This window comes from Lepisosteus platostomus, chromosome 4 (genome assembly GCF_059453375.1).
Source record: "Lepisosteus platostomus isolate fLepPlt1 chromosome 4, fLepPlt1.hap1, whole genome shotgun sequence".
Classification (NCBI taxonomy): Eukaryota; Metazoa; Chordata; class Actinopteri; order Semionotiformes; family Lepisosteidae; genus Lepisosteus; species Lepisosteus platostomus.
In genome coordinates, this window is record NC_142614.1 from 50,290,753 (window position 1) to 50,318,596 (window position 27,844).

The window sequence follows — 27,844 nt, forward strand, 5'->3', positions numbered from 1 at the left end:
TTCACCTTTTTCACTTTCCCGTACTTGTTCATTGCTGTTAAAGGCAATGATCCAAGGTTTTCCATAGACCTCCATTTCCACTGACCTCCATTTTGCATTACAATCATTCTGAAGATTTCTTGGCATGTCTTCCACATCTTGTTTACTCTTCTTTTTTAAAGATTCACAAGATTGTTTGTTACCGTATCATTCATCTTGCAGCAAAGGTTTGTGACTTGCAGCACTGCATTGTACAGTATCAGCCTCGCAAAATGTGCCTTTACTGTTTCTGTTGGAATGGAAGATGTGGAATTCGGATAAATAGTAAATACTGCAGTAGCATTGCTTGGGAAAAGGCTTGCCTGGGACTTTTGAATCAGCAAACCTTCTCTTTTATTTTTTTTCCTCATTTCATTTTGGTCTGTTAAATGGTAAAATACAGCTCTTTCTTGAAAGCTCTCATAGATATTAAGTTCAAGGTTACATAATAACTGCATACTGTACTGTATATTGTGATTATCCATGGACACATTTTATCATTTTCATTAGATTTTGGGTATTTCACTTACTGTACATTATTATGTCTCTGTTGAATGGTAGGGTTAAATATTCAATTTCAAGTACAAGAAAGTATTACAAAATGAGAATTTTCATAGTACTGTACTTACATGTAGCTTGCAGTTCTAATTTATTGGTGTCAAGTCTTTCCAGAAGTTCACAAACTATTATTCAAGTTCTACATGAATAGCAGTTTGATTTAAATAATTTTAAGCCTCTTTTACCTAGGTATAAAGTAATGTATTATTCAGTTAAGGTTTTTTTTAACTGCCAAGAATGAAGCACATCTCTGTGAATTCTAAAAAAATACTAAAACAGTAAACTGATTAAGATCAGATTACCAGTTACATTATAAAATGTGCACTGACTTTTAAATGTCACAACACTTATTTAAATTAGATTTAGTTTAATGGAACTATTCTTTCAGAACAATTAAACTCAAATACAGAATGTGTATCCTAAGGCAGAACTTTAGATGAAGTAAGTTACATACACAGCTGAAGAGACAGATATGTTGTACAAAATGTTTATTGAGAAGACAAACTGCACGGTACTGTATGTATAAAGATTATTCATAGTTGTAAAAACATACCAGATCAGTTTCATAAAGACTAACTTCATCACCTACAGTAGTAATCATTATTACCTCCTATATTAATTTTGTGTACACAACCTTGTGTGATACAAACCATATTTCAGTGGATTCTTCAAATTGGCACTTTTCTGCATCTCATTTAATCGCTTTGCATTAATATTCAAAATCTTTATTTATAAAGTGCTTCAACACTCCCACAACCAGTGGGAGGGATTTTGAAATACAGCCCTTCAGCAACTCTGAGGAAAACCTCCTTAAATGTAGAGGTGTACTGTATTAACAGACCAATTTGTGTCATCCTGTCAGATGGTGAGTTCAGCCTTTTTCTCTTAACCTTACTCTTAAGTTGCTTTTCTGCATTACACAAGTCGCATTTTTATTTGACTACAGTTAATCTTTAACAGCAACAATAAAGCTAATGATGTATTATTCTATTCCTTTCTCTGAAGCACTGCAAATATTCGCGATAAAACATTTTTAAGACAGACATGAACATTTTTTTGGATGATGTTTAGATCATTAGACGGAGTAAATATGAAAATATACTGCATTTACTGCATATGCTTCAAAGTGCAGTTTTTATTTGTGATCAATATTTTTAGCTTAATTTAAGCTGGAAGTCCCAAATAAGTCTTTCTGTCAAACTAAGCCTGGTGCATGGGGGGGAGCAGGCACACAACATTAGGGAAAGGAGAATTTAATCAGCTCTTTTCAGTGTGAACTGAGAATGCTGATAACTGGTCAGACTGAAAGGATGTTTTTTATATAAAATAAGTAACTAAGCAAGGATTCTCAACGCACAAATTAATAGCTCCACTCGTTGAAACACATACTGACATAGACACTAGCAAGATTAGCCACAAAACCTGACACAGCTTGTTCTGCTGAATAGCTGACCTCTCTAGGAAAAGCCTTTTTTATTCGACTAGCAACAACTATGGGACATTTTTACTTGCTGGTGATGTCCCTGTCCCCATCACCATCTCACTATCATTTTTTATTTGACTCTGGCTTTCTGATCATGAGGTATGACAGATGCAATCACTGGCATTCAATAGAGTATGACTTTTTATCAAATAAAAAAAAAAACTTGTGATTATGCTAGATGTTTCAAGTTTAACACGTACGTTCATCAGAACATAATTTAAAGGTCTAAATAAGTTTAATCATTTAAAGTACTGTATGTGGTTGCTTATTAATATTTTTCACCTCATACAGAGTCCACCCATCAGAACGTTTGTCATTTCCTCCACTGTGCCATGGATGGTCTGCAACCTCTTTTCATCTTGCTTGCTTTTATCTGGCACATCAGAGGAAGTCTAGGCTGCTTTTGTGATCGCTACCCATGGACTGCATGGACAAGCTGTTCCAAAACCTGCAATTATGGAACTCAGACCAGGGAAAGGTCAGTATAACCTCTAAGGTGACCATAATTACCCTGTTTTAGATTAAGTTTAGACCCAGCACATTATGTATAAACCATTTAAATTGTCATATAAAATTCATAAATAAAAGACTATAAGTCTATTCATAAATAAATGAGGCATTAAATGTGTGCAGTCAAAGACATTTTTTACTATTGTTAACTATATCAAAGGAAAATGTTGTAATAAAATCTAGCCAGTGGATTTTGGGAGATTGGAGGAAAACAGAAAATAATCTTACAAAGACAAGAACAGTTTGCAAACTCCAAATACACATGAGGTCAGAATGAAAAAAAAACAGAGCCCTGGAGCTGTGAGGCAGCAGCAACAACCACCACAGCAGCAGGCCGCCCTGATAAAAAATACGGCAACACAACAAAGCAATACACTGCATAATATAAAACTGTTGTGGTGACACCTTCCAGTGATTGGAGAGCCATGTGACTGGGGAGATTGTACTCCTTATCAGCAGATTCCTCACAAACAGCTGTCAGGATCAGATAAGACAGGGAATTCAGGATCTCTTCTCCAGGGCAATACTGAACCCATGTAGTAAATTGCACTAGCAAGCCAGCAGCTTGTTGCTACAAGCAGACAACTGAGAACACATTCCATACGGTACTAATTTAGAGTGAAAAACCCAGGTATATTTAAACCCAGAAATTTGGTCTCACACAAAACAAAATTTGCAGGTACTGTAAGAAGAAGTGCAATGATCCACCCTTACCCTCTAGTGAAATAGAAAGTCCCCAGATGCCATAATACATTATACAATGTGCAGTGCATAAAAACTAACAGCACAAATGACTTCAAAAATGATCTCAGACTGATTAGCAGGTGTCCATCATTTGCATCGGACAAATTTCTCATTGGCCTTTATCGGTCATGGCCTCCTAAAAATCCCCATCAATTAATTGGCTTAATTACTCTGTTCTCCTCCCAACTGATGTGTGGTGAGTGTACTGGCACACTACATCTGCCGTCACGTCATCCAGGTGGGGCTGAACATCAGTGGTGGTGGAGGGGAGTCCCCATTACCTGTAAAGCGCTTTGAGTGGAGTGTCCAGAAAAGCGCTATATAAGTGTAAGAAGTTATTATTTTAAAATTATTATGACTCCCAATCCAACATTGGGATCGATTTTCTCCACAGAAATTCTGTTTCTTTACTTCAGGACATTGTGGCACAGTGTCATGTGTCATACTGAAATGTCAACCTACTGCACATCTGATGACTCTACAACTAGCAGATGTTTCCAGCCAATAGTAATGTAAATTACATACTGCATTTGCATCTACTGTAGATCAAATACTAAGAGGATTCCAGTTCCTGAAGTATTTTGGCTGACCCATATCATTATGAAACCTTTGCTGTGCTTGACGGTGTACTTATTACATTTTTCGTTAAGGCACTTGCTTTTTCTTTGTGCCTGAGCATTTGACCCTGTGAAAGAGACAAATTTCAATTCACAAGAGGATGCTCATGGATCTATGAACGCCCAGGAACTCAGCTGAAAGTTTTATGTAGATGTTGTTATGGTATACTGTTTTTGTTCCAATTCATGGCTGGTGGAGGAGCCAGAGCCTATCCCAGTAAGCAATGGGTGCAAGGCAGGATACAGTACATCCTGGAAGAGATACCAGTCCACTGCAGTGCAGGCAGATAAAAACACAGACACACATTAATGCCTAGAGCAATCTTTTCCAGAAGCCAATTAATCTACCAGTACATCTTTGGACTGTGGGAGGAAACCTATGTGAACACAGAGAGAACAGACTGTACAAACTCCAAGCAGAAAACACCCTGGTTCTGAAATTGAACCCAGGACCCCAATACTGCAAGACAGCAATGCTAACCACTGTGCTACCATGATCTCCTTCTTATTCAGTTTAATCATGTTTACTTCTAAATTGTTTTATTCACTTTTATAGTTCAGTTGTACAGAGAGATCAACACATTCAATACACAGACACAGTGGTATTGTTGCTTTTTAAATAATAATGTGGATTTTAATCTGCCAAAACATTCTCACTTCACTGTGAGATGCAGTAAATGCTTCTTACACCTTTGCCATCCAATTTATTGTTCTGCTTTTACAGATCTCTTAATTGACATTTAATCTCTCAGAGGGGTTTTGTATTTTGTATGTTCTTTAAAAGTACACGAAACTATTCATATTAAACATTAAAACTGTTTTTTGACAGTTTTGCTTTAGAACTCAATTTTTGAGCTTGTGTCATACAGTTCAGTCATGATCCTTGTGAAAGTAATCATTTTCAATTCTAAATAAGCTCTACAATCCTCTAATGAGAGTCAATCGCAGAACTTATGTGTCAATGATCACCTAAGCATTATACAGTATATCTGTTTTTCTATAGGAAAAACAATGTTAGCGTGTGAACATATCAGTATTAGGTTATGTCATCTGTTGTTAAAGCCAGGGTATTTAAGTTCTATAACATTGGAGGGAAAGTCTGTGTATCACACATGAGGCCTTTACCATTTGCTTTTTTTTCCTTCATCTACTACCTGTGACTCAGCATTTTCCAGCTACTTTACATGAATTTTCATTCACCTACAGTATGAGAACCCTCAGCACACAGATTGGCATCAGTAAAGATCATCAAACTCTTGATGCTAAAGAGACCTGGCAAGGACTTGTAAATTACACACTTTTATTTTTAGACTACAATCTTTTGTAGTTATTTTGGATTACTTTAAATTTGGAAATTTAAATTTCATCCTTAATGTAAGTAATGACCTGGGATGGAAGGGCGTCTCAGCCAGGGTGTATCCTGCCTTGAGCTACTTGCTTGCCAAGATAGGTTTCAACTCTCCTGCAACCCTGTATTGAAAAAAGTAGTTAGAAAATGGAAGGATGAAATAATTAGAGGGAACAAACAAGAAATGTGAATAAATTCTCATTTGCTATAAGAACAGCAGCATGCCTATTGGAACAATCTGAATGAAGAGCTCAAGGGTTTAACAGCAGTGTCTCAGTGTTAATCTGATCAAACAAATTTACAGAACAGATCCCTCACCAGTACTCCATGATATTGTCCTGTTACACTTGTTTACCATAGTTCAGTCTATGGCATATTAAACTTTCTTCTGCAGTGTGAATGTCCTTGCAAGGATTTATAATGAATCCCAAAAAACATGTCAGGTCAATTTAACTAAAGAGGCTCATTTCAACTATGGTTTCATATTCTCTCTAGGGAAAAGGTCTACGATGATTATTACCACAAAAACTACTGTTCCCAGCTTTGCACCTTCTCTGAAACCAGAGCATGCAATCAGGAAGCATGTCCCATCAACTGTCTGCTAGGGGATTATGGACTCTGGTCTCAGTGTTCTCCTTGCGCTAGAAAGAAGGTAAACTACGAAAGCTGATTTACTTACACAAACGTATGTGGTATAACATGATTCTTAATACTATCAAGTGTAAAAACGAAAAACTATAATATTAATACTAACAAAAAAATATATATTTTTATTTAAAAAATGACTTCCAGCAGTCGCATGAATGTGAATAGCCACAGGAGGTCAGTGTCTCAACACAAACAAACTGTGTAGACTGTAGCAGCAAAGTAAGGAATATTGTATACTGTCAGTACTGTCAGAACAGTACACAAGTGTAACACAGTGTACAATATTGTTATTATTGTCCTTACACAAATAACTTTTAAAACTGTTCCAGGGCATTGGTTTAATTTATTCAGAGTAGAAAGTGGGAGCTTAGAGAAAAAAATTAAATGAATAAATGACGGAATAGATTGTTTAACACAGTAGTCTAACATGTTTTCTGCAGTTTCGGACAAGGCACCTTTTGAAGCCCACGCAGTTTAAGGGCCAGCCCTGCAGTGAGATACTGACTGAGGAAAGAAATTGTTACCCAACAGAGCTCTGCAGCATCAAAGAGATGGACTGCAGCACAAAGTTCTCCTGTAAAAATGGTATGTAGAATCTGTAACAAAAGTGATCAAACAGGCCCAGGCTGTTTTGTTTTGTTCTTTTTATGCACTGTATTTAATCAGCAGAACTGTAATAACGACAATTCAGCATACAGTTAACATAATACATGTCTATCATTTACAGGGTATCTTCATTGTGTAACTTATTCACCTCTTGAAACAAGTACTGTTAGAAAGTGATGATGAGATGCAAGGCCACCTATTTTATAAAGTGACACAACTTTAGAGAAAGGATATGAAATCTCAAGACTTCTGTTGAATTTGCAAACTGTATGGTCGGTCTGGTTCTCCCTTTAAAGGTTTGTACACTGAGTGGTGCTGTTTAACAGAGGTTAAACAGAAATCAATGCCCAGATGCTCGGAGCTCAATCCTCCGTGCACAGGGTGGTCGTGACACTCAATGATTATATTGGCCCTCCACTCTGTTTGTTTAACATAGATGTCTGACAGCTGTAGCTGTTGTGCCCCAATCATTATGGTGGTTACCTTTACAATCCTGCTGTACTTAAAAGCTACTTAAAGAAGCTAGCTGTTTATTGTGTAATCTGTGGTACAATGATTTGTGTGCTTGAGGTCGCTGCATTCCCCAGACGTTGGAGTGCAATGATGAAAATGACTGTGGAGACAGGTCAGATGAGGAGTACTGTGCAGGTGTTAAAAAAGTCTGCAATCAAAGATTTGAAACCATCCCAAGTGTTCGGCTGATGGGCAGTGGGTGAGTATAAAACATAAGAACAGTAGAAGGGACACAGCCTTTTATACCAAGAGTCAAAACACACTCTGACTTGCTTTTTAGAGATTCCAGGTGAACTGTACTGTACTGGCCCAGTCGATTTGTACTGTATGTATAAAATTTAATTCCAATACCCAAAATACTGTGGGCAAATGTTTGCCAGTTACTTTTTTTACAAATACATCAGCACTTCATTGTGAATTTACTGGGTTGCTTTCCTTGAATACTTGAACATGTACTGTGCTGAAAACTAGTCACCACTCAGTCTAGGGTTTTCTTGTCTTGTCAACTATGCTGAATTTTTACTGGGCTCAGATGGGGTTTTTTCTGGCTCAATGGTGACTCCAGATTAGCCCTTTGATTACTTTAACTACAGTAAAGACTTTCGCTTAGGTTTGATATTATGGCTGAAGACATCCGAGGTGAGGTTCTTGACAACACGTTCTACGGGGGTCAATGCAACCTGACCAGAAGCAAAGACAGGAAATTTTATAGACTGCCAGCAAATATAGAAAGTGTTGTTTTCAAGGTACGTGACTGTGTTACTGATACTTTGCAGAAAGAAAAAGATGCAAAAGCAACAAAAAGACTTCAATATTTGAATATCAATCAAAATTAAAGAAAATACAAAAAAACAATATCTGATAAATAAGGCTACCCATGGAGTTTCCCCACTATATTTGATTATAAAATGATCAAAAAGATTTAATCACACAAGTTACTTGTCAATAAACTGTTGTGGTTCTGTAATAGGATCTCTGTACCATAAATTGTACAGTATGTACCTTTTACATAGTTAGTTCTATGATGTCAAGATAATACAGATATCCACTGTAATCTAGAAGATAATAGTTTAATTTACAGTAGGTTCATATACTAGAATAAGAGAACACAGACTATCATGACTTCTGGGAATGATGGATGAAAAAAGTGATCAGAGTGATAGAACTATGTATTACATGTAAGGAAAATAGGAATATTCCTCCACATGACTTTTTTGTTGTTCCAGGTAGAAAAACTTGAGGATTATAAAATAGAGGCTGAGCCAGATACTAATCCTGTCAATCTGGCCTCAGAACAATCGGCCAGTTCCAGTTTTTCTGCAACAAGATCAGAATTTCGAGGAATTCCGTTACTATTCTCCAAACGCACCAAACAAAATTCATGGGGCTCCTCATTCTTCAGGACAGCTGTGAAAGCATCCCAAAAGAAAGTAAGTCAATGGAAGGATGATGTGCATGTTTTTGATGTAGTACAGAACAATTGTACAAAACAATTCTGAAATCACTTCAGGGGAGCTTAGTATTTTGTTGCTTTTTTGCTATTTCAAGTGGCTTATGAATTCAAATTCAGCTCAAGCTTTATTAAGATTTAATTGATTTATTTGAAAAAATATGTTTTTTTATCTAAAGAATAGTAAACAGGATAAGCGAGTATCGCTTATCAAATTATCGCTTGTCAAATGATGTAATGATGTTAACTGAAAAAACATACAGTATGATTTTTTTTTCCTTGAAACATGCCTGAAGAAATGAGTTAAACTTTTGAAATTAAATTCTGTTTGCGGTTTGTTCTGATTTGTGCATTTATACTCTTCAGTAAACAGTAATTGCTTCTATTCTTTTTGTTGGAGATAATTGTGTATAATTCCACCCTTTTTGTAGGAAACACTTGTGAAATGTCCAACAATGTACTGTACATGTTATTTTTTGTCGGTGTTATATCATCATATAACATCATGGAACACATTTGGCTTACATTTTTTTATAAATTGTTTATTAGCATGTACAGTGTCTCATGCATTTTGCCTGCATCTTTTAATACATTCGAATGTAAAAATCCATAATTTATGGATTATTTTCTATCTCCTGTATTTATGAAAGTTTAATCAGGAGTATTTATGAAGTGCTTTTCTTCCCTGAAATAATTAAACAATAGACATTTTATGTAAATAAGCAAAATACATCTGTATAGACATTTAGTTAATTATTATACTGTAAATAGCCATTTGACATTATTTTATGATGTCATTCTTTTCCCAAAAAGGATTCCAAATTCTTCCGTGTTCATCATGTGGTAGGAGTGTCCTCGTTCAGGATGAAGTCATCTGACCTTTACTTGTCTGATCCATTCCTGAGGGCCTTGAACAGTCTTCCCCTGGACTACAACTATGCATTATATATTAAAATATTTCAGCTCTTTGGAACCCATTATTTTTCCTCTGGAACACTGGGGGGCAGATATGACATCCTTTACCAGTATGACCGGGAAGAACTAAAAAATTCTGGTAAGTAGCAACTGACCAGATTAGTCTCTACTCTCTTTTAGAAAGATGTTTTTTTATCAGAGCCATGGTCTGATAGGCCCTCCTGTTGCTGGTTCAGGTGTAGGTTACATCACTAGTCAACTGATCATAATTGGCACAGACTTGAGTAAGGCTGGGATTAGTGAGTCATGGGTCATTCAGCTGTCCAACAAACAGTGAGTCCTGTGAGTGGCAGGGTGCCTGCAGGTTTGCAGTCATTTCAGCCTGAGACACACAGCCTCTCTGTTGGTAGCAACTCTCCTGTGAGATGCTGCAGAGCCTGCAGTGTGTAAAATGACAAATGGCTCTGCAGGTGGGCTCGTCAGAGGAGCATGTCTATGTGTCTCACTCTCTGCCAAGGGAGTTTTGCTGAAGCTATAAAGCAGAGTCATATACTGTACTATAAAATGAGTGACACCAATTTAGGTGGATGTAAAATAAAAAAAAAATATATATATTATTTGCCTTTAATAAGAAATACAGTGCCTTGAGTAAAAAAATAGTTATCTTATTTTTCGTACAACTGAAAAAGGTACATTATAAGAAAGCCTCTACTGCATTGGTATAAGAGCTGTATTAAAAAAAAAATGCAATCACAATTGCTGTAAAAATTCTGACTTTGCCTTAATTAGGCAAATCATCCAAATTAACACCCACACGAGTATTTATGTGATGTTGGATACTACTGATAAACAATAAGGGCATATTATTATTTGTATGAGCTTAACATGCAGAGATTGCATAGTTATATGGAAATGGTCATGTCCGGTTCTTAGTCGGTTCAGCTTGACCCAGGCTTGTCTGGGTAGGTAATTTCCAGCGGGTTTGTAAGATACTTTATCGATTGTTTCAGTCTGTGGTTGTTATTATTCCACGTGTCTTGCCACTTTTTGTTAGCCCAATTGGTGCCATTGTCGTTGTTTGCTTCTTTCATAAGGCACCTCATTGTGTTAGAAGGTGAGTGCTGGTTTTCTAGTCGGAGGGTCGTGGTGTTCCGGTGACAGATGGCATCGTGCAGCAGGTGGTTGGAGTCATCCGAGGCTTTCAGTGCAAGGTTGATGCAACTTGCTTCTCTGCGAAGATTTGGTGGAGAGATGCCGCTGAGAATCGGTAGCAGTTCAGTGGGCATAGGTCTAATGCACCTGGTGATAATGCGCATGCTGTTGTTCAGGGTTGTGTCTACCTTCTTCGTGTGGCTGCTGTTGTGCCAGGCAGGAGAGCAGTATTCAGCTACCGAAAAGGATAGAGAAAGCATAGAGGTGTGTAAGACGGTTAAATTTGCACCCCAGCTAGTGCCAGCTAGTCTTCGCAGGAGTTTTTCCTTGCTTGGATATTTGCTGCTGTTTGTTCGAGATGTCACTTGAAGGTCAGTGAGCAGTCAAGGACAAGTCCTAGATATTTCGGGCTTTTCTCAAATGGAATTGTTTTGTCTTAGCACTTGACATTGATTGTTATGTTAGCAAGGCGAATGGCGAGGTGGAAAATGCTGCTCACTGTCTTGGTGATGCTAAGTTTTAACCTCCAGTCTTTGAAGTAGCAGTTCAGCTTGTTCAGGTCAGTCAATAGTGTAGTTTCTATTGCTTTGATGTCCGTGGAGCAATGCATAATAGCAATGTCGTCTGCTTACAGTATATGTACTTTTTGGCAGTTGTACATGTCAGCTGTGTAGATGTTAAACAGCACTGGCACCAGCACCGAGCCTTGCGGGAGGCCACTCTTAAGGTAAAATTTCCTGGAGGTGTCGTTGCCCAGTGTTAAGGTAAATGATCTGTTAGAGATTAGTTCTTGGATAAAGAGGACCATTTTCTTGTTCGGGATGATACGAAGCAGTTTGAGTATGAGTCCTTTATGCCAGACCGTGTCATAAGCTGCTGTTAAGTCCACAAGAACAGCATCTGCTTTCTTTTTTTCTTGGAAGCATTGTTCGATATCATCGACCATACAACAGACCTGGTCGGTTGTTGATCTATTTGGCCTGAAACCTGTTTGTTCATTTGGGAGCTGTGGGTCTACAATAGAGCTTATTCTGTTGTATATTAGCCTTTCCATAAGCTTGAAGGTGATGCAGAGGAGGCTGATTGGCCGGTAGCTTTATGGGTCCTCAAGTGGTTTGTTTGGTTTAAGAATAGGGATGACTTTTGCTGTTCTCCAGATCTTAGGCATTTTCTTTAGTAATAGGCAGTTGTTGAAAAATGCTTGTAGCCATTCTAAGGCAGGTGCAGAGAGGTGGGTAAGCTGTTCAGGATGCAGGGGGTCGGTCCTGGAGCTTTCCCTGCCTTGAGGGTGGAAATCGCTGCAATCAGTTCAGGATAGGTGAAGCTGCTGTAGCTGTTTTCATCTGCTGAGCTGGCTCACCAGCTGTCGTGAATCTCTTGTTTAAATTTCCTGGCAAACCGCTTGTCTATGTGGGTTGGTTTGCCACTGTCAACAAGCACCTTTGCGATATCTTTGGCTTTGACCTGGTTTTGGATTTGTGGTTTATGGCTTTGGCCAGTCAGTCCGTTGATGGTTTGCCAGGCTCTTCTACTGGAGTGCTTCATGTCGATTTCAGAGACCGTGTTGTTCCACTCTTGTTTCCTTTTGTTGTCCAGGTATTCGACTAGAGTCAAGCCGATGGATTGCGCTCTTTCGGTTGTGGTTGCTGACTCAAGTTCAGAGGCTGTTCGTACATTCTTCATCCCAGCCGGGAATGTAGGTCTTTCGAAGTCGTTAATATCAGTTGAATTTGGATCTGGAAGTTTAAGCGGAAAGGAGCTGGTTTCTTTGATGAATTCGGTCCAATTTGCTTTATCGGAAGTTCCAGCGAATGGATGGAAGACTTGGAGTTTGTGTCACAAGTGCTGGGTGGAACATTACTACTGGTCTGTGCTGCGAGTTCAGAAATCTGCCTAGCACTGAGCGTTGTGGTGAAGGCATGTGGTTGTTTGTTGGGCTGAATAACACCAAGTCCAGGTTTGTTCCACTTTGCCACCTAGCAGAGAAGAACGTGTTGGCTTGTTTTTTATTGAACAGCAGAGTTAAACCTTGAATGGATGCCCAGTCAGCTAGGGCCTCGCCTTCAGGTGTGCTCTTTCGATAGCTCCAGTTGGTGTGTTCACAATTGAAATCACCAGCATAGATGACAGGATGCGGGTAGCTTGGAAGACTGGAGAACTGGGTACTAGGTTGTTTGTAGATATCGACAATAGCAAGGCCTTCTATTTCAATAGCAATCCACTATGTAGTATCTTCGTCCGGTGACTGGGCTACGTGCTTTGCATTTTTGTCACGTTTTACTAGGGTAGCCATTCCATGGTGCGCATGATGGATGGCACCTATGAGGTGGTAGCCGTATATCTTGATATTGCTGTCGTCTCTGGTGTGAGTCTCTTGAAGAAGGATCACTTGAGCATTGTGCTCTTGGCTCTAGTTAGGCCTTCCATGTTGATTTGCAGGATGCACGGACCTGTAGGTTCTTAAAAGAACCTTAGGTTATTTTCTTCTTGCAGAGTACAATTCATTACTGGTAAGCATTCCATGGTAAATTCGATTTGAAGAGCTTTTTGCTGTCAGAGACGTTGCCCAGGGGTCACTACGAAGAAGTAGCTCTTCTTGACCCCCAAATAAGGGCATAGTAAAAGGGCTTGAATGTTCACCATTTTTAAGCTACACAAGAGCTAATTTCAATATTGTTGTACTTTACAATCTGTAGGTTTCACAGATAGCGAGGCCACCGATTGTATCAGATCTGAGACCAGCAGAAGAATTTTTTTTTTTAAGAGAACAACAGTCAGAACAAAATGCATTACAAATAAGATGTCGGAAAGATATGAAGGTACGTATTATTATTTATTGGTGTTCTCCATTATTATTACTTCAAAAAGTGCAAATTAAGTATTTCTCTTCAATATATCTGGAGACATTATTAATGTTCATATTACAAATTTTGCAGACAACTTTTTACAGTACATACATTATTAAATACAAGCCTGTTTTTCTATAACAAGCAGAATTTATTTGCTGATGAGCATCCTATTGTAGACTGTAGATGCTTTGCATAGCATAGGAATAAAGAAAGATTTATACTTTCAATTTATTCTGTACTTTAATTTATTTAATTTACCTTAATGTATTCTTTGTTTTTAACATTAATAATTGAGGTTTTATTAAAGAAAACCATTACATGTATGGCTTATTTATTGTACTACGTTTTGTTTGCTACATTAAATACCATAATGTCTGTACAATGCAAACATAATTTAAGATATGGAAAGTGGACTCTTAGGTTAACTAGACTTTAATGGTCAGTAATTAATGTAACTTATTCATTAAGTAAATTAAGTCAGTAAAACTGTTGTCATTGTAATGCTTTTATACTAAACAAAAGTACATTTTTGGAAACTATTGGAATTCATCTTCAATTTACACATTTTTGCCTTAACTGGTTTTAATGGAATCACTTACTCTACACTGTATGTTTGTAAAAACTGAGGGATGTATGTATGTACTCAACTGATTTCTGAGTCTCACTTCACATGATGTTTTGCCAGCAGATGTTGCGTGTCAATTAAGGTGGAAGGCATTCAATCAATAACATATTAAATACATACAGTAATAAACACAATTTTGGTTCAGTGATAACAAGTCAATCTGACTGTGAGTGAGAAAAGGAATTTGGAGCTGGAGTTAATGGTTAGGTAGAGAGAAGAGCCAGGAGGAACAGAGTCAATGTTGTTTGGTTTTTGACTTGCTATTTCCACTAATACTTATGTTCACCATGTTTTCAAAACTCGTGATGGTGGACTGGAATAACCCAAGACATCACAGCCACCTCCTAATGCTTTTAGATCCAATGTGAGAGTCTGTTGTTCTCATTCAGCTGTTGCAATTTCTGATTAGATTATGGTTCTGTTACCTAGCTGAAACTAACGTCTAAAAGGCCTTTTTAAGCTAGTTATAAGGAAGTTATATTAGAATTGAAATTCCTTTACTAGAGCATACAAATGACATTTTCTTATCCTGTAGGGTTCCTATCTGTATGTTTTTCACTGTATCTGAAGGTGCATATGCCTTTAACAGAAGTAAAATCCCAAGAATCACAACATATACTACTGTATACAGTATGTTAGTGTAGAGCATGTGAGCCATAAGACCGAACAGCACAAAAATGCATGAGAAATTAATACTTCTGTAACTTACTTCTGCAATAATAGTACTCACCAATACACACATTACACATATATATACAGTATACTAATGGGTGTTTACTTCAAACATCCATGTATGATGTTTGTATTGACACATGAATGTGAAACTTGGACCTGAATATAAAATATACATACATTTGTGAATGAAAGCATGGAAATCTATTCAGTAAATGAGGCACATGGTTTAGAGCAAAAGCAAGAGTTTGTAACAATTTGTTTGTCTGAATTACTGATAACAGAGGTAATCTGGTGATACATCAGATCATAGTAAATAGAAATCACTACATTTGGTTGCATAAGTGTATATATGGAAATATCAATGTGAGTAGTAAGACGTAAATATAAAGGTTTAGCTCTGAGGACAGAATTGTATGATTTGCTTGATTTTTACAGCTTTTTATCTCATGTGCATTTCAACATTTGACAGTTGTTACAGGTGTTAATAATCTACTGTATAACATTAGGTACTGTAGATACATACATTTCCATCTTATTTGGTTTTGCATGTATTTCTCACATAACAACAGAAATGCTTTTATAGTCTTTCTAATACTCATGTACATTACACAATAAACAAGATAATATAAAATAAAAATAAAAAGTCATAGTTATTAATCTAAAGTATCGTGTTCAAAAGGAGATATCCATATGCCTCTTCCTTTGTGCCTGGTATACAAATATCTTTGAAGACTTTGAGGATTTCTTGCCATTGTACAGAATTACATTGCAAGTCAAAGACAAAGAAGTGTTTTCTAAAATAAGTGTTTTCAGTGCTGACAAATACTGTTTATTGTACTGTATGTATAGTATAGAGCATGCCACAATTATTTGACACACCTTTTCAACTTGTGTTGTAGTTCCACTGCTGATGTCCTCTTAATGCAAGTATTCAGTAGCCAGTATTCTGTCCTTGTTTTTACTAAGGCAAGAACCTTGTAAACCTTCATGACTAGCTTTTGAAATCGTGTATTAGTGAATTTACAATGAAGATGTGAAGATTTAGTGATGAAATGTTGTGACAACTCCTATGGTCTCTTAAAATGTCGTCTGTCCTTTAAGTATAAAGACCTGAATGCTGTCTGCAGAATTATGATTTGCTATAATCTTTATCCTGTGCACATGTAATATACATCAGCTTCATGCTGCATGCTGATTTCTTAGAAGGGAAACTTTATCCTGACACCTACTGGTAGAAAAATACCACTCTGTGAAGAACAGTAAAAGGGGAACTGCAACACAATTTTATATTTCAGGGTTAGGAAGAATCAGCATGATTGATGAGTGCATTTCAAACCACAATAAAAGTAAAATACACATAGTAACTTGTAAAATCTCCACTTTACATGACAAAATGGATGGAATTTCCAGGTACTGTATGTGCAGCACCATGTTCTGCAATTCAGAATGAGGCAAAAAGACTTCCAGTGACATGTTGTGGCCTTATTACATTGTAAACAAGCAGGCTGGTGAAAACATCTCTTTTAATCCAATAGGAATATTGCTGTTGATTTCAAGACGGTTTGCCGACACATACTACTTACATGTTATCTCTGAATGCAGATCACATTGAAACATTTCTGCAGTGAAATATCTACTGCACAACCTGTATGTATTCGGTAGTACGTTCCATTACATTAGACATTACAGGGATTAGTGAGCAGGAAGGGCCACATCATGTCAGAATTCATGGGCACTTGAATGCGAGTTTGTGACAACACTGCAACTTACAGTCCTTTCAAAAAGTTAACAGTGTTGTGCAAAATTTGTCAAATGTGTATGCACAGTGTGCAACTGACATTGAGCTGCTTGGCTGGGAGGAATTTAAATGAATGAAATAATGTTGTTACTGAGATTTAATAACTAGTCTGAGAAATTGGGTATGTAGTTCCCCTTTAAGATTGATGAGTGACGTGACACCAGTTTTGTCTGCTCTGAGGTTCCTTTCTGAAGGCATCTGAGAAGTACATGTCCATGGTGGTGGGTGGGAGGGCAGAGTACGCAGCTGCTTTGGCTTGGGAAAAGAAGGGAGTACTTCCAGAAGACACTGTATTCAAGAACTGGATGGAGTCAACCAAGGATAATCCAGTGTTTGTGGAATATGAGGTACTGTCCTACACATAGAGCAATTTTAATATGCCCAGGTCTGTATGAGTATTGTGCTCCTCTCCCTTATTGCACATTGTCTTTGTTTTGTTTTTTAACACAAAGCTCAGTAATTTCACAACTCAATTGTTTTAGCCAAAAAGGACATTACATTTAAAAGGTATGCAGCAAAATAACTGGAGCCTAGCCTAACTGGTGGTTTAGATTTGGCAGATGACTCTGTGAGTGGGGAATTGTATTGACATACAGTATCATGTGCAAAGGAATAAACAGAGGTTAATTTCACAATGAAAAATGAGAAGAAAAAATACAATGTTGTAGCTGTGGAGCCCTCTTCATGTGAACTTGATCTTCACACTTAAAGATGGCTCCTCAGCCTAGATCTCCCTCTACCCCATGTTCTCTTTAAGTAAGTTCTATGTAAGTTTTATGATAGTCACCTCACTCTAGAATTTATCATCCAGCCTGGAAGACAAAGAGAAAATTCTTTTTCATTGTAACAGTGTGAAATTGTAAAGGCTTAATTATTTAAATGAGCCACAAACACAATTCCTGTGCGGAATGTAATGCCTTTTTTAATAACCTTAGACACCCTCATGTAGATCTATCTTCACTTTCTGACACATCAATGCGTGAGTCACATTTACTTCTCACTACTTCAGGCTGAGGCATTTTCTCAGAATGCCTGCGACTTTAAAAACATGGCCTGTAATAGCTACATTTACAGTATGCTTTCACATTATAAATGTAAAACGTACATTAAGCAGTATAGCTTCATGTACTTTTCACTACCGGATATTTATTTTTCATGGTTATTCACATGAGGGTAACAAAGAATAAGATAAAAGGTCTTTGGAAACAATAATAAATTTAATGTTCTACTCTGTTGGGTTCACATTGATAACTGCTGAAATACATCTTTGTGCCTCTGATTGGCAGCTGACCCCCATCCTGAAGTTGGTGAGAGGCATTCCTTGTGCACTGACAAAGAGGAGGAACCTAGAGAAGGCTCTTGTTGAATACCTGGAAGACTTTGACTCATGCAAGTGTGCACCCTGCCCCAACAATGCCAAGCCTGTTCTGTCAGGCACTGAGTGCTTGTGTATCTGTCAGAGCGGAACCTATGGAGATAACTGTGAGAAACGGGCACCTGATTATACCTCAGGTACTGCTCCTTGAGCCCTGATCCGTTTTCAACTTTAGTTGTTTGTTTTTCTTCTGAATTCAGCTTCTGTGATTGACAGTACTGTTTATTCTCTCGACTCTTAAGAGGAGAATGGATGTATTTGCTCACGGGGTCGTTAGGCTTCAGTGCTTTGTTTCGCTTTCTGTCTGTGTTCTTTTTAAGTGAACAGCTGTTCTTCACAGATGCTGTGGATGGATACTGGAGCTGTTGGGCACCATGGAGCACCTGTGATTCATCTACGAAGAGGAAGAGGACACGGCAGTGCAACAACCCTTCCCCTCTGCTGGGTGGTAAGCCCTGTGAAGGTGACAGTCAGGAAGAGGAAGAATGTTTCATCTCCATTTTCCAGCAGTAAGACAGTACCTTTATTTCCCATCTTCACAAGGAATCCCTGTTCTTTTGACACTTGTTTTAAAGATAGCTGGCATTACGTTACAGCTTTAATGATAAGGGTTTCAGCTTTAATTAAATTATCTAATAGCCACTTCTTATAGATAAGAAAACCATTTGGCAACACCTGAAATATAAAAATCATCAGGCGATGCGATCTGGATGACTGAATCTTCATTTTATTTCCCAGAATTTCTTCTAGATACAGTACCTCTTGGGGTTTTTGTACACAATTAATGTAAAATTCATGGGCACTTGTCATCTTCTAGGAAAGCTGAGTGTATTCATGATAATGAAGGAGAAAAAGAGACTGATGTCCCACCTGAAAAGGGCAAGTCTGGTTGTTCACGGCCCAACCTGCCAGAAAACAGCTACCTAAGAGTGAGTCTATCAATCAAAGCATCTGTGTATCCATTTCAGCGAGCTTTACCACTTTTTCCAGTCTGATGCACAAGGACTCAGACAATCATGACACTCAATTATGTGGTCTTTGCAATAAATGGAAATTCAGGCAATCATTGGGTTTTTCCTTAACTAGAAGATACACTTCGAAAGCGTGATGTATGAAAAGAGCTTTTTATGCTGAAATCATGTCAGCAGTAAAGCAAACCATCAGCTATCCCTCACCAAAAGGTGTAAGATGGGTCTGAAAGCACAATACAGCTCATACCTTGGATCCCAAGTACAATTCCGGAAGAGCCAATCCAACCTGGCCAGCATATCTTTGGAAGATGAGAGGAAACTAGAGGACTTGGACAAAATCCATGCAAACATCAAAGAATCTATATATTCCACTCAGACACCTGAGGACAGAATGGAACCCAGGAATCACCTTGCCACCCAGTCTTTAGTGACATTTCATTAATATGCAACATTTCTAAAACAATTTATTTATTGATTTTATAAAGCCAAACCCCACTGTTTTTATAGTTTTAATGGTAGCAAGTCGGGGCTCTCTTCACACAAAAACCTGTGTTTGTGGGTCTGAGGAACAAGACATGATAAGCTTGTCTTTCTGTGAACAGAATTTCTGTGAAAAGGATAGAATTTCATAAAATTACAATAACATCTGTAAAATCAGATAGAATGTGATCACTGCACTTGTAATACCTGATCATTTAACAAAGAATATTAAAAACAAGATCCTTGTTCATGAGTAAAATAATAGAGATTCTCACATATTAAGTTAAATGTTATGTGGTTGTTAAAGCTAATATGATGTTGCTCCAAAGGAGGTGGACTAAGAACATTAAAATCTCCAATGTTGTCTTTTAGTTCTTTGGGCTTGTCTGCTACTCATGTGGGCTATAGGAATCAGGCACTTAAGTACTGTACCTGAGAGATGATACAGCAAACCCTGGGTCCAACTGCACAAACAGATTTTAACTGTTCGGATAATTTAGGTTTTGTAGTTATTTCCAAAACTGAAGATCATTCATTTTGTGCAAGAAATGAAAATGATCTCCATTGCTAGACAGACTTTTCTTACACCATATGAAGTTTGCAATTGAACTTGACATTTGCAGCTTTAGTTGAATGTACAGTACAGTATATCTTTGAATCTATTCTTTTAAATAAATGTATAGTTCTGTGATTTATTTATATTTATTGAAACAAAGTTTTCAAAACATTAGCTGCTGTATGTTACAAAAAGCTATAGTTTAGAACTGTTTAGAGTATAATAAAAATCACCTACTGTACTTCACCTACAGCTCAAATAGAACGATTTGTTTTTGTTGACTGTTGTAATCTGCATTTCTAAATGCATTAAAAGGATAGTATTTGCTTCTCAAGTGTTTTATTCTAATATATGCATGTCACTATAAGTGCAAAGTTTAACAGTTGGTGAAAAATTAATTTTATCATAATTTCATTTTTGTTTTATACAGATATTGTACTTGTTTACAACTACTACTTAAAAGATCAAATGTAAATCATGCAAAATATTTAATTAATTCTTTGCGATTGGCACTTTATGTGACAATATATAGCTTGAATTGAGCTCAAATTCCTTCTCTTTGCTTGCAGATAAATAAGAAGAGATATGATTTTGGAGAACATGATGAATTTGTCTGTGTCACTGGTTTTGAATTAGATGGATATCCATACACCACATGCCTACCTGATGGCACATGGAAAATGCAATCAGTTCAATGTATCAGTAAGTCAGAGAATTAATGTGGCCTTTTCTGTGGGGTATGTCTTTTGTTTTGTAATTTGTTTGAGAGTGACTTTAGTAGTCAACACAAACATAAAAATAAACACTTTTCAGTAGTTTGGACAAAGCCTACTGTAATTAGGACATGAAAGAAGTGCAATTTGAATAGTGGGCTTTCTTGGGGTAACTTCTCAGTTTGAAATCAATGACGACCATTTGTAAGGATGACACTTCTGTCTTCAGTGAGGCATGAGTCAGGAAGCTGTTGCAAGGGCAACGATGTGGTGGGGGAGAGATGTGAAAACAAAACATTAAAACAAGTAAGCAAGAAGCTTGATATTTATACACTATGCAGGAAAGTACAAATTGGCAAGATAAGGGTTTTGACTTCCAAACTAGTAGTTTGGTCAAGCATAATTAAGAAGGAAAAGAGACATTATTGGTATAGAGAGCTTCAACTGACTGAGGAAAACAACACTGGAACTGCTGGTGGAACCCCCAGAAGAAATTAGAGATTTAGAAAATGAACAGGTGTAAGGTTGGCACAGTGTTTTCCACTTTACTGTGGCCATAAAATACTCCTGGATTTGGAATATATTGTTGGAACACGTATATTCTGTATCTGGCTGGGGTTCATACCCAATAATTGCTTCAGGACATGCTTAAAAGTTGATTTGAATAAGTTAGTTCCTTGGGGATGTCTTTTATTTCGCATGGAACATCGGAAAGAACGAAGGAAAATCATGAATGAAAAACCAGCCTTGTGATCGGAGAATGGTTAGCAGCCCTTTAAGCATCAAAATGGAATAATCAATATCAATATGACAGAAAATTTAAAGATAAGGATGGATGGTTAATTGCATCCTTGAGTACAAAAACAGTAAGAATAGTTTTGTTAAACAAAAAACTATCCTTAAAGCTTTTAATGACATTTTGCACATTTGATTCAGCTTTAGCAGCATCCCAATGTATAGTACAATGCTCTTAGCATTGTAGAAGGAAAAAAATGTTTAAATCATGGATGGTCCCTCATAACTGAGACTAGGCTGAGAGTGGAACAGTTTATGTGAGAGATTACCACACCCAGCTGGATGCTGGTCAGACTGTGACAAAGAATAGGCAAGGTCCCAGGCAGATGATTGAACAAGAAGCCAGGATCTGATGCAGACTGAAGCTGAATGAATGTCAGTGGCCTGAATATCTCCTATGAGAACAGTGAAAAAGACAGCGCTGGGGCAGGTAGGATGCCCAACAATAAAAGAGCAGGTGAAATGCGAAAGGAATAGCTACAGTATGTGGAAGAGCAGAACAGTTGGGAAACTGCAGTAGGAGTAAAAGAGAAAGACGAAGCTTAGCGGGACAAAGGGCAGTCCCTTGGGATCAGTTCAACTGGAACACTACGGTGAGGAGTATCAGGGCGAGTCAAGAGAGGAGGGCAGCATGGCATCATCCCCTCCACCACCACCAATGCGCAGCATAAATGCCCATTGAACCCACCATGGTTTAGATTGAAATGTACAGAATACCATGAACACATTCATTTCAATAATGTTCTTTTTAGTACTCCTGTTTAGGACAAAGTGATACCATGTACTTGAAATATTGCATCCTCAAGTATCATGTTGAACTTTTATACTGGCGTTTGAGTTTAAAAAGTGAATTATATTTTCCAAATAAATATTGTACAGTACGCTCACAGGATTTCTATAAAATAAATGCAACTCTGCATTTCTCACAAAAAATGACAGATCAGCTAGAGCTCCATAAAATTATGCATTGACAGATCATAATTTTAATAAATTAAAAAAAGCAGTAAAGGCTGAATATTGCTGACTTAAATAAATTTTATAAAAACTATCAAACTGCTTATCCTTTAGTTTTCTAACTGCTTCTAACCCTCGCAAGTGGAACCATACCAGGGGGCATCTATAGGTCAGTGGAAAAGTACAGCTCATGTCTTAAATAAAGTGAAAAGTAGAATGTCTTGTTTTGCAAATGTAAGCAATAACGAAAGTCTCAATAAGGAGTTGTTTTCCACTATCTAAGCTTGACTGAAAACTCATGATTCATTTCAGGGATTAGGTAATCTATGTTAGAGGTAGGAAGTTTGTCTGTTACTGTGTATAAAAAGCGCTGAGCAACATCTTTCAGAGAGACTGGCTTTGGTAAGCTACTCTCCCTCTTGCAAGCGTAATAAACAGCTCTTCTTTCACCAACATCTGAATTCTGTTATTTTAATGTTTCTTCACTTATATTAGTAAATGTTTGTTTTACAGTATTTTTGGTTATGCTTTCTTCTGTTTAGAGAAGACCTGCAGCAGACCAGCTGTGCCTAGTGAAGTTTCTATATCTCCTTTTAAAGAGGATTACAGTATTGGGGAGAGCATTTTTCTCAGCTGTGATTTGGGGCTCACTCCTTCTGGACCAAGTTATTTCGAATGTAGAAAAAGCCTTTCCTGGGAACCCTCTTTCCCCAGCCAGATAATCTGTGAAACTGGTAAGAGCTATTTGTCTAGATTATCCATTTCCATTATCAGCAGAAATGTTGTATTTTTTTTCCAACAACAACCAGCCTTCTTAGATGGTTAATCTTTCTTTCCTCAGTTTTAAAAAGCGAATATGTGATTTTTTTTTACTCCTCAGTTACAAAACATAAAGGTTGTTTTCTTCATCCCTTTTACAAAGCAGCAATTTTTACTGCTGAAATATAGACAATAAACTGAAAATACAGGTTCCTGGTAGACATTCTCCATGCCTGTTTTTATCACTCAGTGAAACTCAATCAGTCCCCAGAGTGTTTAGCCTCTAGCTTGGCTCTGTTGCTCAGCTTGTCCTTCAGGTGTCTGTCATGTCTGTCTCCAGGCTTCTGGAGTAAAACTCCACTAAGTGCTTTCATCTCTCATCTTTCTTGTCAATTGATCTGATGATTTAAGTAAACAATTCCAAATAAAAGTCCCCTAACTTTGCCTGAAACAGCCTGAGCTTAGTATTTGGACCAGTATTATAATACTAATGTGTCACTTGCTTTACTTTTTCTTATTTAGAATAATAAGCAGTGCCTATTACTTTTGTTTTTCTTGTTTGCTTTTTTGAAACTCAGTCTTTATTACATGATATTCTTCTCAACCCACAGAAAAGCCTTTTGTTTCTGATGGGAGCTGCAAATTAGGGGAAAAACAGTCTGGCTCCACATGTGTTTGCATGTCCCCAGCAAAGGATTGCCAGTAAGAATGTTTTTTTTATTTTATCACATTCTTACTGATCTCATGAGACATTTAAGCAAGTAACATATGGATATGGCAATAAAATCTTTCAGTATTAATCACTAATACAGTAAAATCACAACCTATGTGAACTGCACATAAATCACAGTAGAAAAAAATATTTTATTCTTTAAACAAGGTACTCATGTTTCTTAACAAAAGGTGACACACAGATCCATCCCATATATATATATAGTGTGAATGCACTATAGGCATCTGTATTTTGATATTCATTCACGTTTGTAAAGAAATGTGCTCAACGTGTAATTTTGATCTTTTCACAGTTAATGTAACAGATGTGGAATTGTAAATTGTCTTTTAAATCCTCTGTGGGTACTATCTTATAGACAAAATCAAGGACAGATTTTTCTATGAGACAATATTGATTTATAAAATACTGCTTCTCATAAAACCCTTGACACTCTCTCCGGGATTGTTTTGAATAAAGTAGTGGTGAACTGCAGTAATCTTTTATGTGTATTTCTTTTATTACTTTAAATCTGAAGCTGTCACCAGGGGTCATCGTCATTTGGATTGCTGTGGATGAACAATAGCACAAAATTAAATATTCAATGTACAGTACTGTACGTGTTTTAGGTTACCAAAGACCCTCTAGACAGTTATGTTGTATATCTGTGTATTGTAAGAATATATAGAGGAAAATATGTGCTCTGAAGCTGCTGTACATTGATTCCCACCTTAGTGCCTTAACTATGTTATTTGTCCTTCTGTTCTGCAGATCTTATAGAGAAGACATCTGTGTCTTAGATGTAAAAGCAGACAGTGCTGTGATGAAATCATCCTGTGCTTTTCATGCTGGGAGATGTCAAGGAGAACAGCTACATTTCCTGAAGACTGGTGCTTGTGATAATGATGAGCTCAGCCTCAATTGGGCGAAATTCAGAGCCAGTTTGTCTGACAGGAGTGAGAAAAAAGAGTCCTGTGGCTATAACACCTGCTATGAGTGGGAAACATGCACCGGTAATGTTTTTTTATATGTATTATTCACAGAAAAATTGATAGACAAAAAGAAAAGCCTCCTTAGAAGGTTATAGGTTGAATAAAATAAAAGAAGGAAAATTGATGTAGAAAGTATGATCCCTATAGTACTGCAAGGCATGATTTATACAACCTTAGCTATGTTAATGCACACAGAGCAGCTTTGCTTAACTATCTACAGTAGTGCTAGAAAGTTTGTGAACCCTTTAGAATTTTCTAAATTTCTGCATAAATTTGACCTAAAATGTGATCAGATCGTCATCTAAGTCATACAAATACTGTAGATAAAGAGTCCCCAATGAAACAAATAACACACAAAAGGATATATACATTTTCATTCATGTATTGATCAAAATGATCCAACATTAAATGTCTTTGGTGGAAAAAGTTTGTGAACCTATGTTTTCGGTAACTGGTGTGACCCCCTTGAGCAGCAATGACTTCAACCAAACATTTATGGTAACTTGATCAGTCCCGCACATTGGCTTGGAGGAATTTTGGCCCATTCCTCCTTAAAGAACTGCTTCATTTCAGTGATGCTGGTGGGCTTTCTAACATTAACTCCCCTCTTCAGGTCCTGCCACAATGTTTCTATTGGATTAAGGTCTGGACTTTGACTCAGCCATTCCAAAACGCGAAATTTCCTCTGCTTCCATTCTTTGGTAGACTAACTTGTGTGTTTAGGGTCGTTGTCTTGCTGCAAGACCCACCTTCTGTTGAGCTTCAGTTCACGGACAGATAGCCTGACATTCTCCAGTGGAATTTGCTGGTACAATCCAGAATTCATAGTTTCGTCAATGATGGCAACCCGTCCTGGTCCCATGAAAGCAAAACAGCCCCAAACCACGATACTGCCACCACCGTGTTTCACGGTTAGGATGAGGTTTTTATGTTGGAATGCGGCGTTTGGTTTTCACCAAACATAACGTTTCTCATTTAAGCCAAAAAGTTCTATTTTCGACTCATCCATTCACAGAACATTTTTCCAGTAGTCTTCTGGTCTTTAGCAAACTTTAAATAGACAGCAATGCTTTTCTTGGAGAGTAGTGGCTTCCTCCTTGCTATCCTCCCATGCACACTATTCTTGTTCAGTGTTTGCCTGATGGTGGACCCATGAACACTGACATTAGCCAGTGCAAGAGAGGCCTGCAGATCCTTAGACTTAACCCTGGGGTTCTTTGTGATCTCCAGGAGTATTATACGCCTTGCTCTTGGAGTGATTTTTGTTGGACGACCACACCTGGGGTGAGTAACAGTGGTGTTGAATTTTCCCCAATTGTACACTATCTGCCTGACAGTGGATTGGTGAAGCCCAAAGGCTTTAGAAATCATTGTTTAATCATTGTTTAAAGGTTTTTATTTAACCTTTTCCAGCCTGATGAGCATTGACAACTCTTTTTCTGAAGACCAGACTTTGGTAATGAAGACTCAGGTTTATGTTTTTTAAATAGGGCAGTGCCACCCAAACTCACACCTGATTGTCATCCCATTGATTGACACTCCTGATAATTGTCCCCTTATTGGAGCTGCTAATCCTAGAGGTTCACGTACTTTTTCCGACAGAGACATTTAATGTTGGATAATTTTGATCAATAAATGAATGAAAAAGTATATCCTTTTGTGCATTTCTTTTATTGGGATTTCTTTATCTATTTATATGACTAAGACGAAGATCTGATCACATTTTAGGTCAAATTTTTGCAGAAATTCAAAAAATTCTAAATGGTTCACAAACTTTCTAGCACCACTGTAATGTACATTGAAAATAGAATGTTGAATATGGAAATATCATTAACAATAAAAAAAGTCTAACATTATAGTTACATCCACTTAAAAGTGCACTACTTATATTTTTCCACTTCACAGACTCAAAATGTGAGTGCCTACGTCCATATGAATGCCCCAAGGAAGGGAAACATCTTTTCTGCGTGGAAACCGTGAAGTCAAAAACCAAAAGGACTTCGAATCTTTGCTTCCTTGGTGCAATGAAATGTGCAGCAATCCAAATGAACATTCTGCATGATGGGGAATGCTAAATCATTTTGCTTCATATAAAAGTCCAAAAAAAGATAAAAATTTGGTTTCTCTTCTGAGAAAGACTTCTGGATTTTGAAGTACTACTGAAAATTCACACACTGAGTAGTCATTCAGAAGTTCTGTCAAAATTCGAAATGTTTTTTTTTGTAATAAGCAGACTTCATTGAAAAATATTGGAAAGCTAAATAGTAAAATATATATATTTCTAAAGAGATCGACCTTTTATACATGTAAGAAAAATATTTCCAATGTGTTCTCAAACAGATTTTGGCTCAGTGCTACATAGTTAATAGCATTAGTATTTCCTTTCTCATTTTTTATCTAAAAAGTTCTCTTTCAAAAGCAGCATTAGTCCATACGCATGCTTTTCTATTACGTTTATGCTTTGCTATATAGTATGTATTAATGATCATTTATATACAATGTTGTGTACAGTAGTACTGGTATTGCAATGCTATACTCATTTTGTTTTAAATAAAGATCTTATTAGGTACAGCAAATGTCTCCGGGTAAAAGCCAATAAACCTTTAATTACTACATTTATCACAATGTGGTATGTCTTGCTTAGAAAACTTACTGTAAGTGTTTATGTTAACACCTAATAATTTACTCTGGACCCGACCTTTTAATCACAGAAGGCTAACTGACTTCATTGTACTGTTTAGGACATATTTTTAAGTTTGCTTTGAGTTCTTAAAATGCAGAATGCGATGTGTTATTTGCAACAATCCATATCAATCTTAGAGTGTCAATAAAGGAAAGCAAATTGAGAATGTTGTTAGAAAGAAGTAAACTAATAATCTAAACAAAGAAGTCGACCAATTAAAGTCAGCATTCAGCAATGTACTGTAGATTTAGAGCTCTGTTAGAGTAGAAAACAGCAAACAGGGTGGTCCCTTTGAACTGGGATTTGAAAACACTTTTCTAGACAATGTGGCAATAAAAGGCAAACAAA

The 27,844-nt window shown here is 37.1% G+C and overlaps 1 protein-coding gene across 1 annotated transcript; it reads left to right on the forward strand.

The window, feature by feature from the left end:
• Positions 1-1,311: 1,311 nt before the first annotated feature.
• On the forward strand, positions 1,312-27,432 carry c6.2 (complement component 6, duplicate 2). The gene is made up of 18 exons (XM_088629770.1): positions 1,312-1,441; positions 2,351-2,537; positions 5,774-5,930; positions 6,367-6,511; positions 7,103-7,244; positions 7,656-7,791; positions 8,272-8,475; positions 9,309-9,549; positions 13,259-13,381; positions 16,690-16,856; positions 17,796-18,021; positions 18,225-18,393; positions 18,702-18,813; positions 20,461-20,593; positions 22,896-23,087; positions 23,724-23,814; positions 24,593-24,834; positions 26,719-27,432. Exons 2-18 carry the CDS (start codon positions 2,392-2,394, stop codon positions 26,886-26,888), a joined length of 2,796 nt encoding a protein of 931 aa, XP_088485896.1. The 5' UTR covers positions 1,312-1,441; positions 2,351-2,391; the 3' UTR covers positions 26,889-27,432.
• The last annotated feature ends 412 nt before the right edge of the window (positions 27,433-27,844 follow it).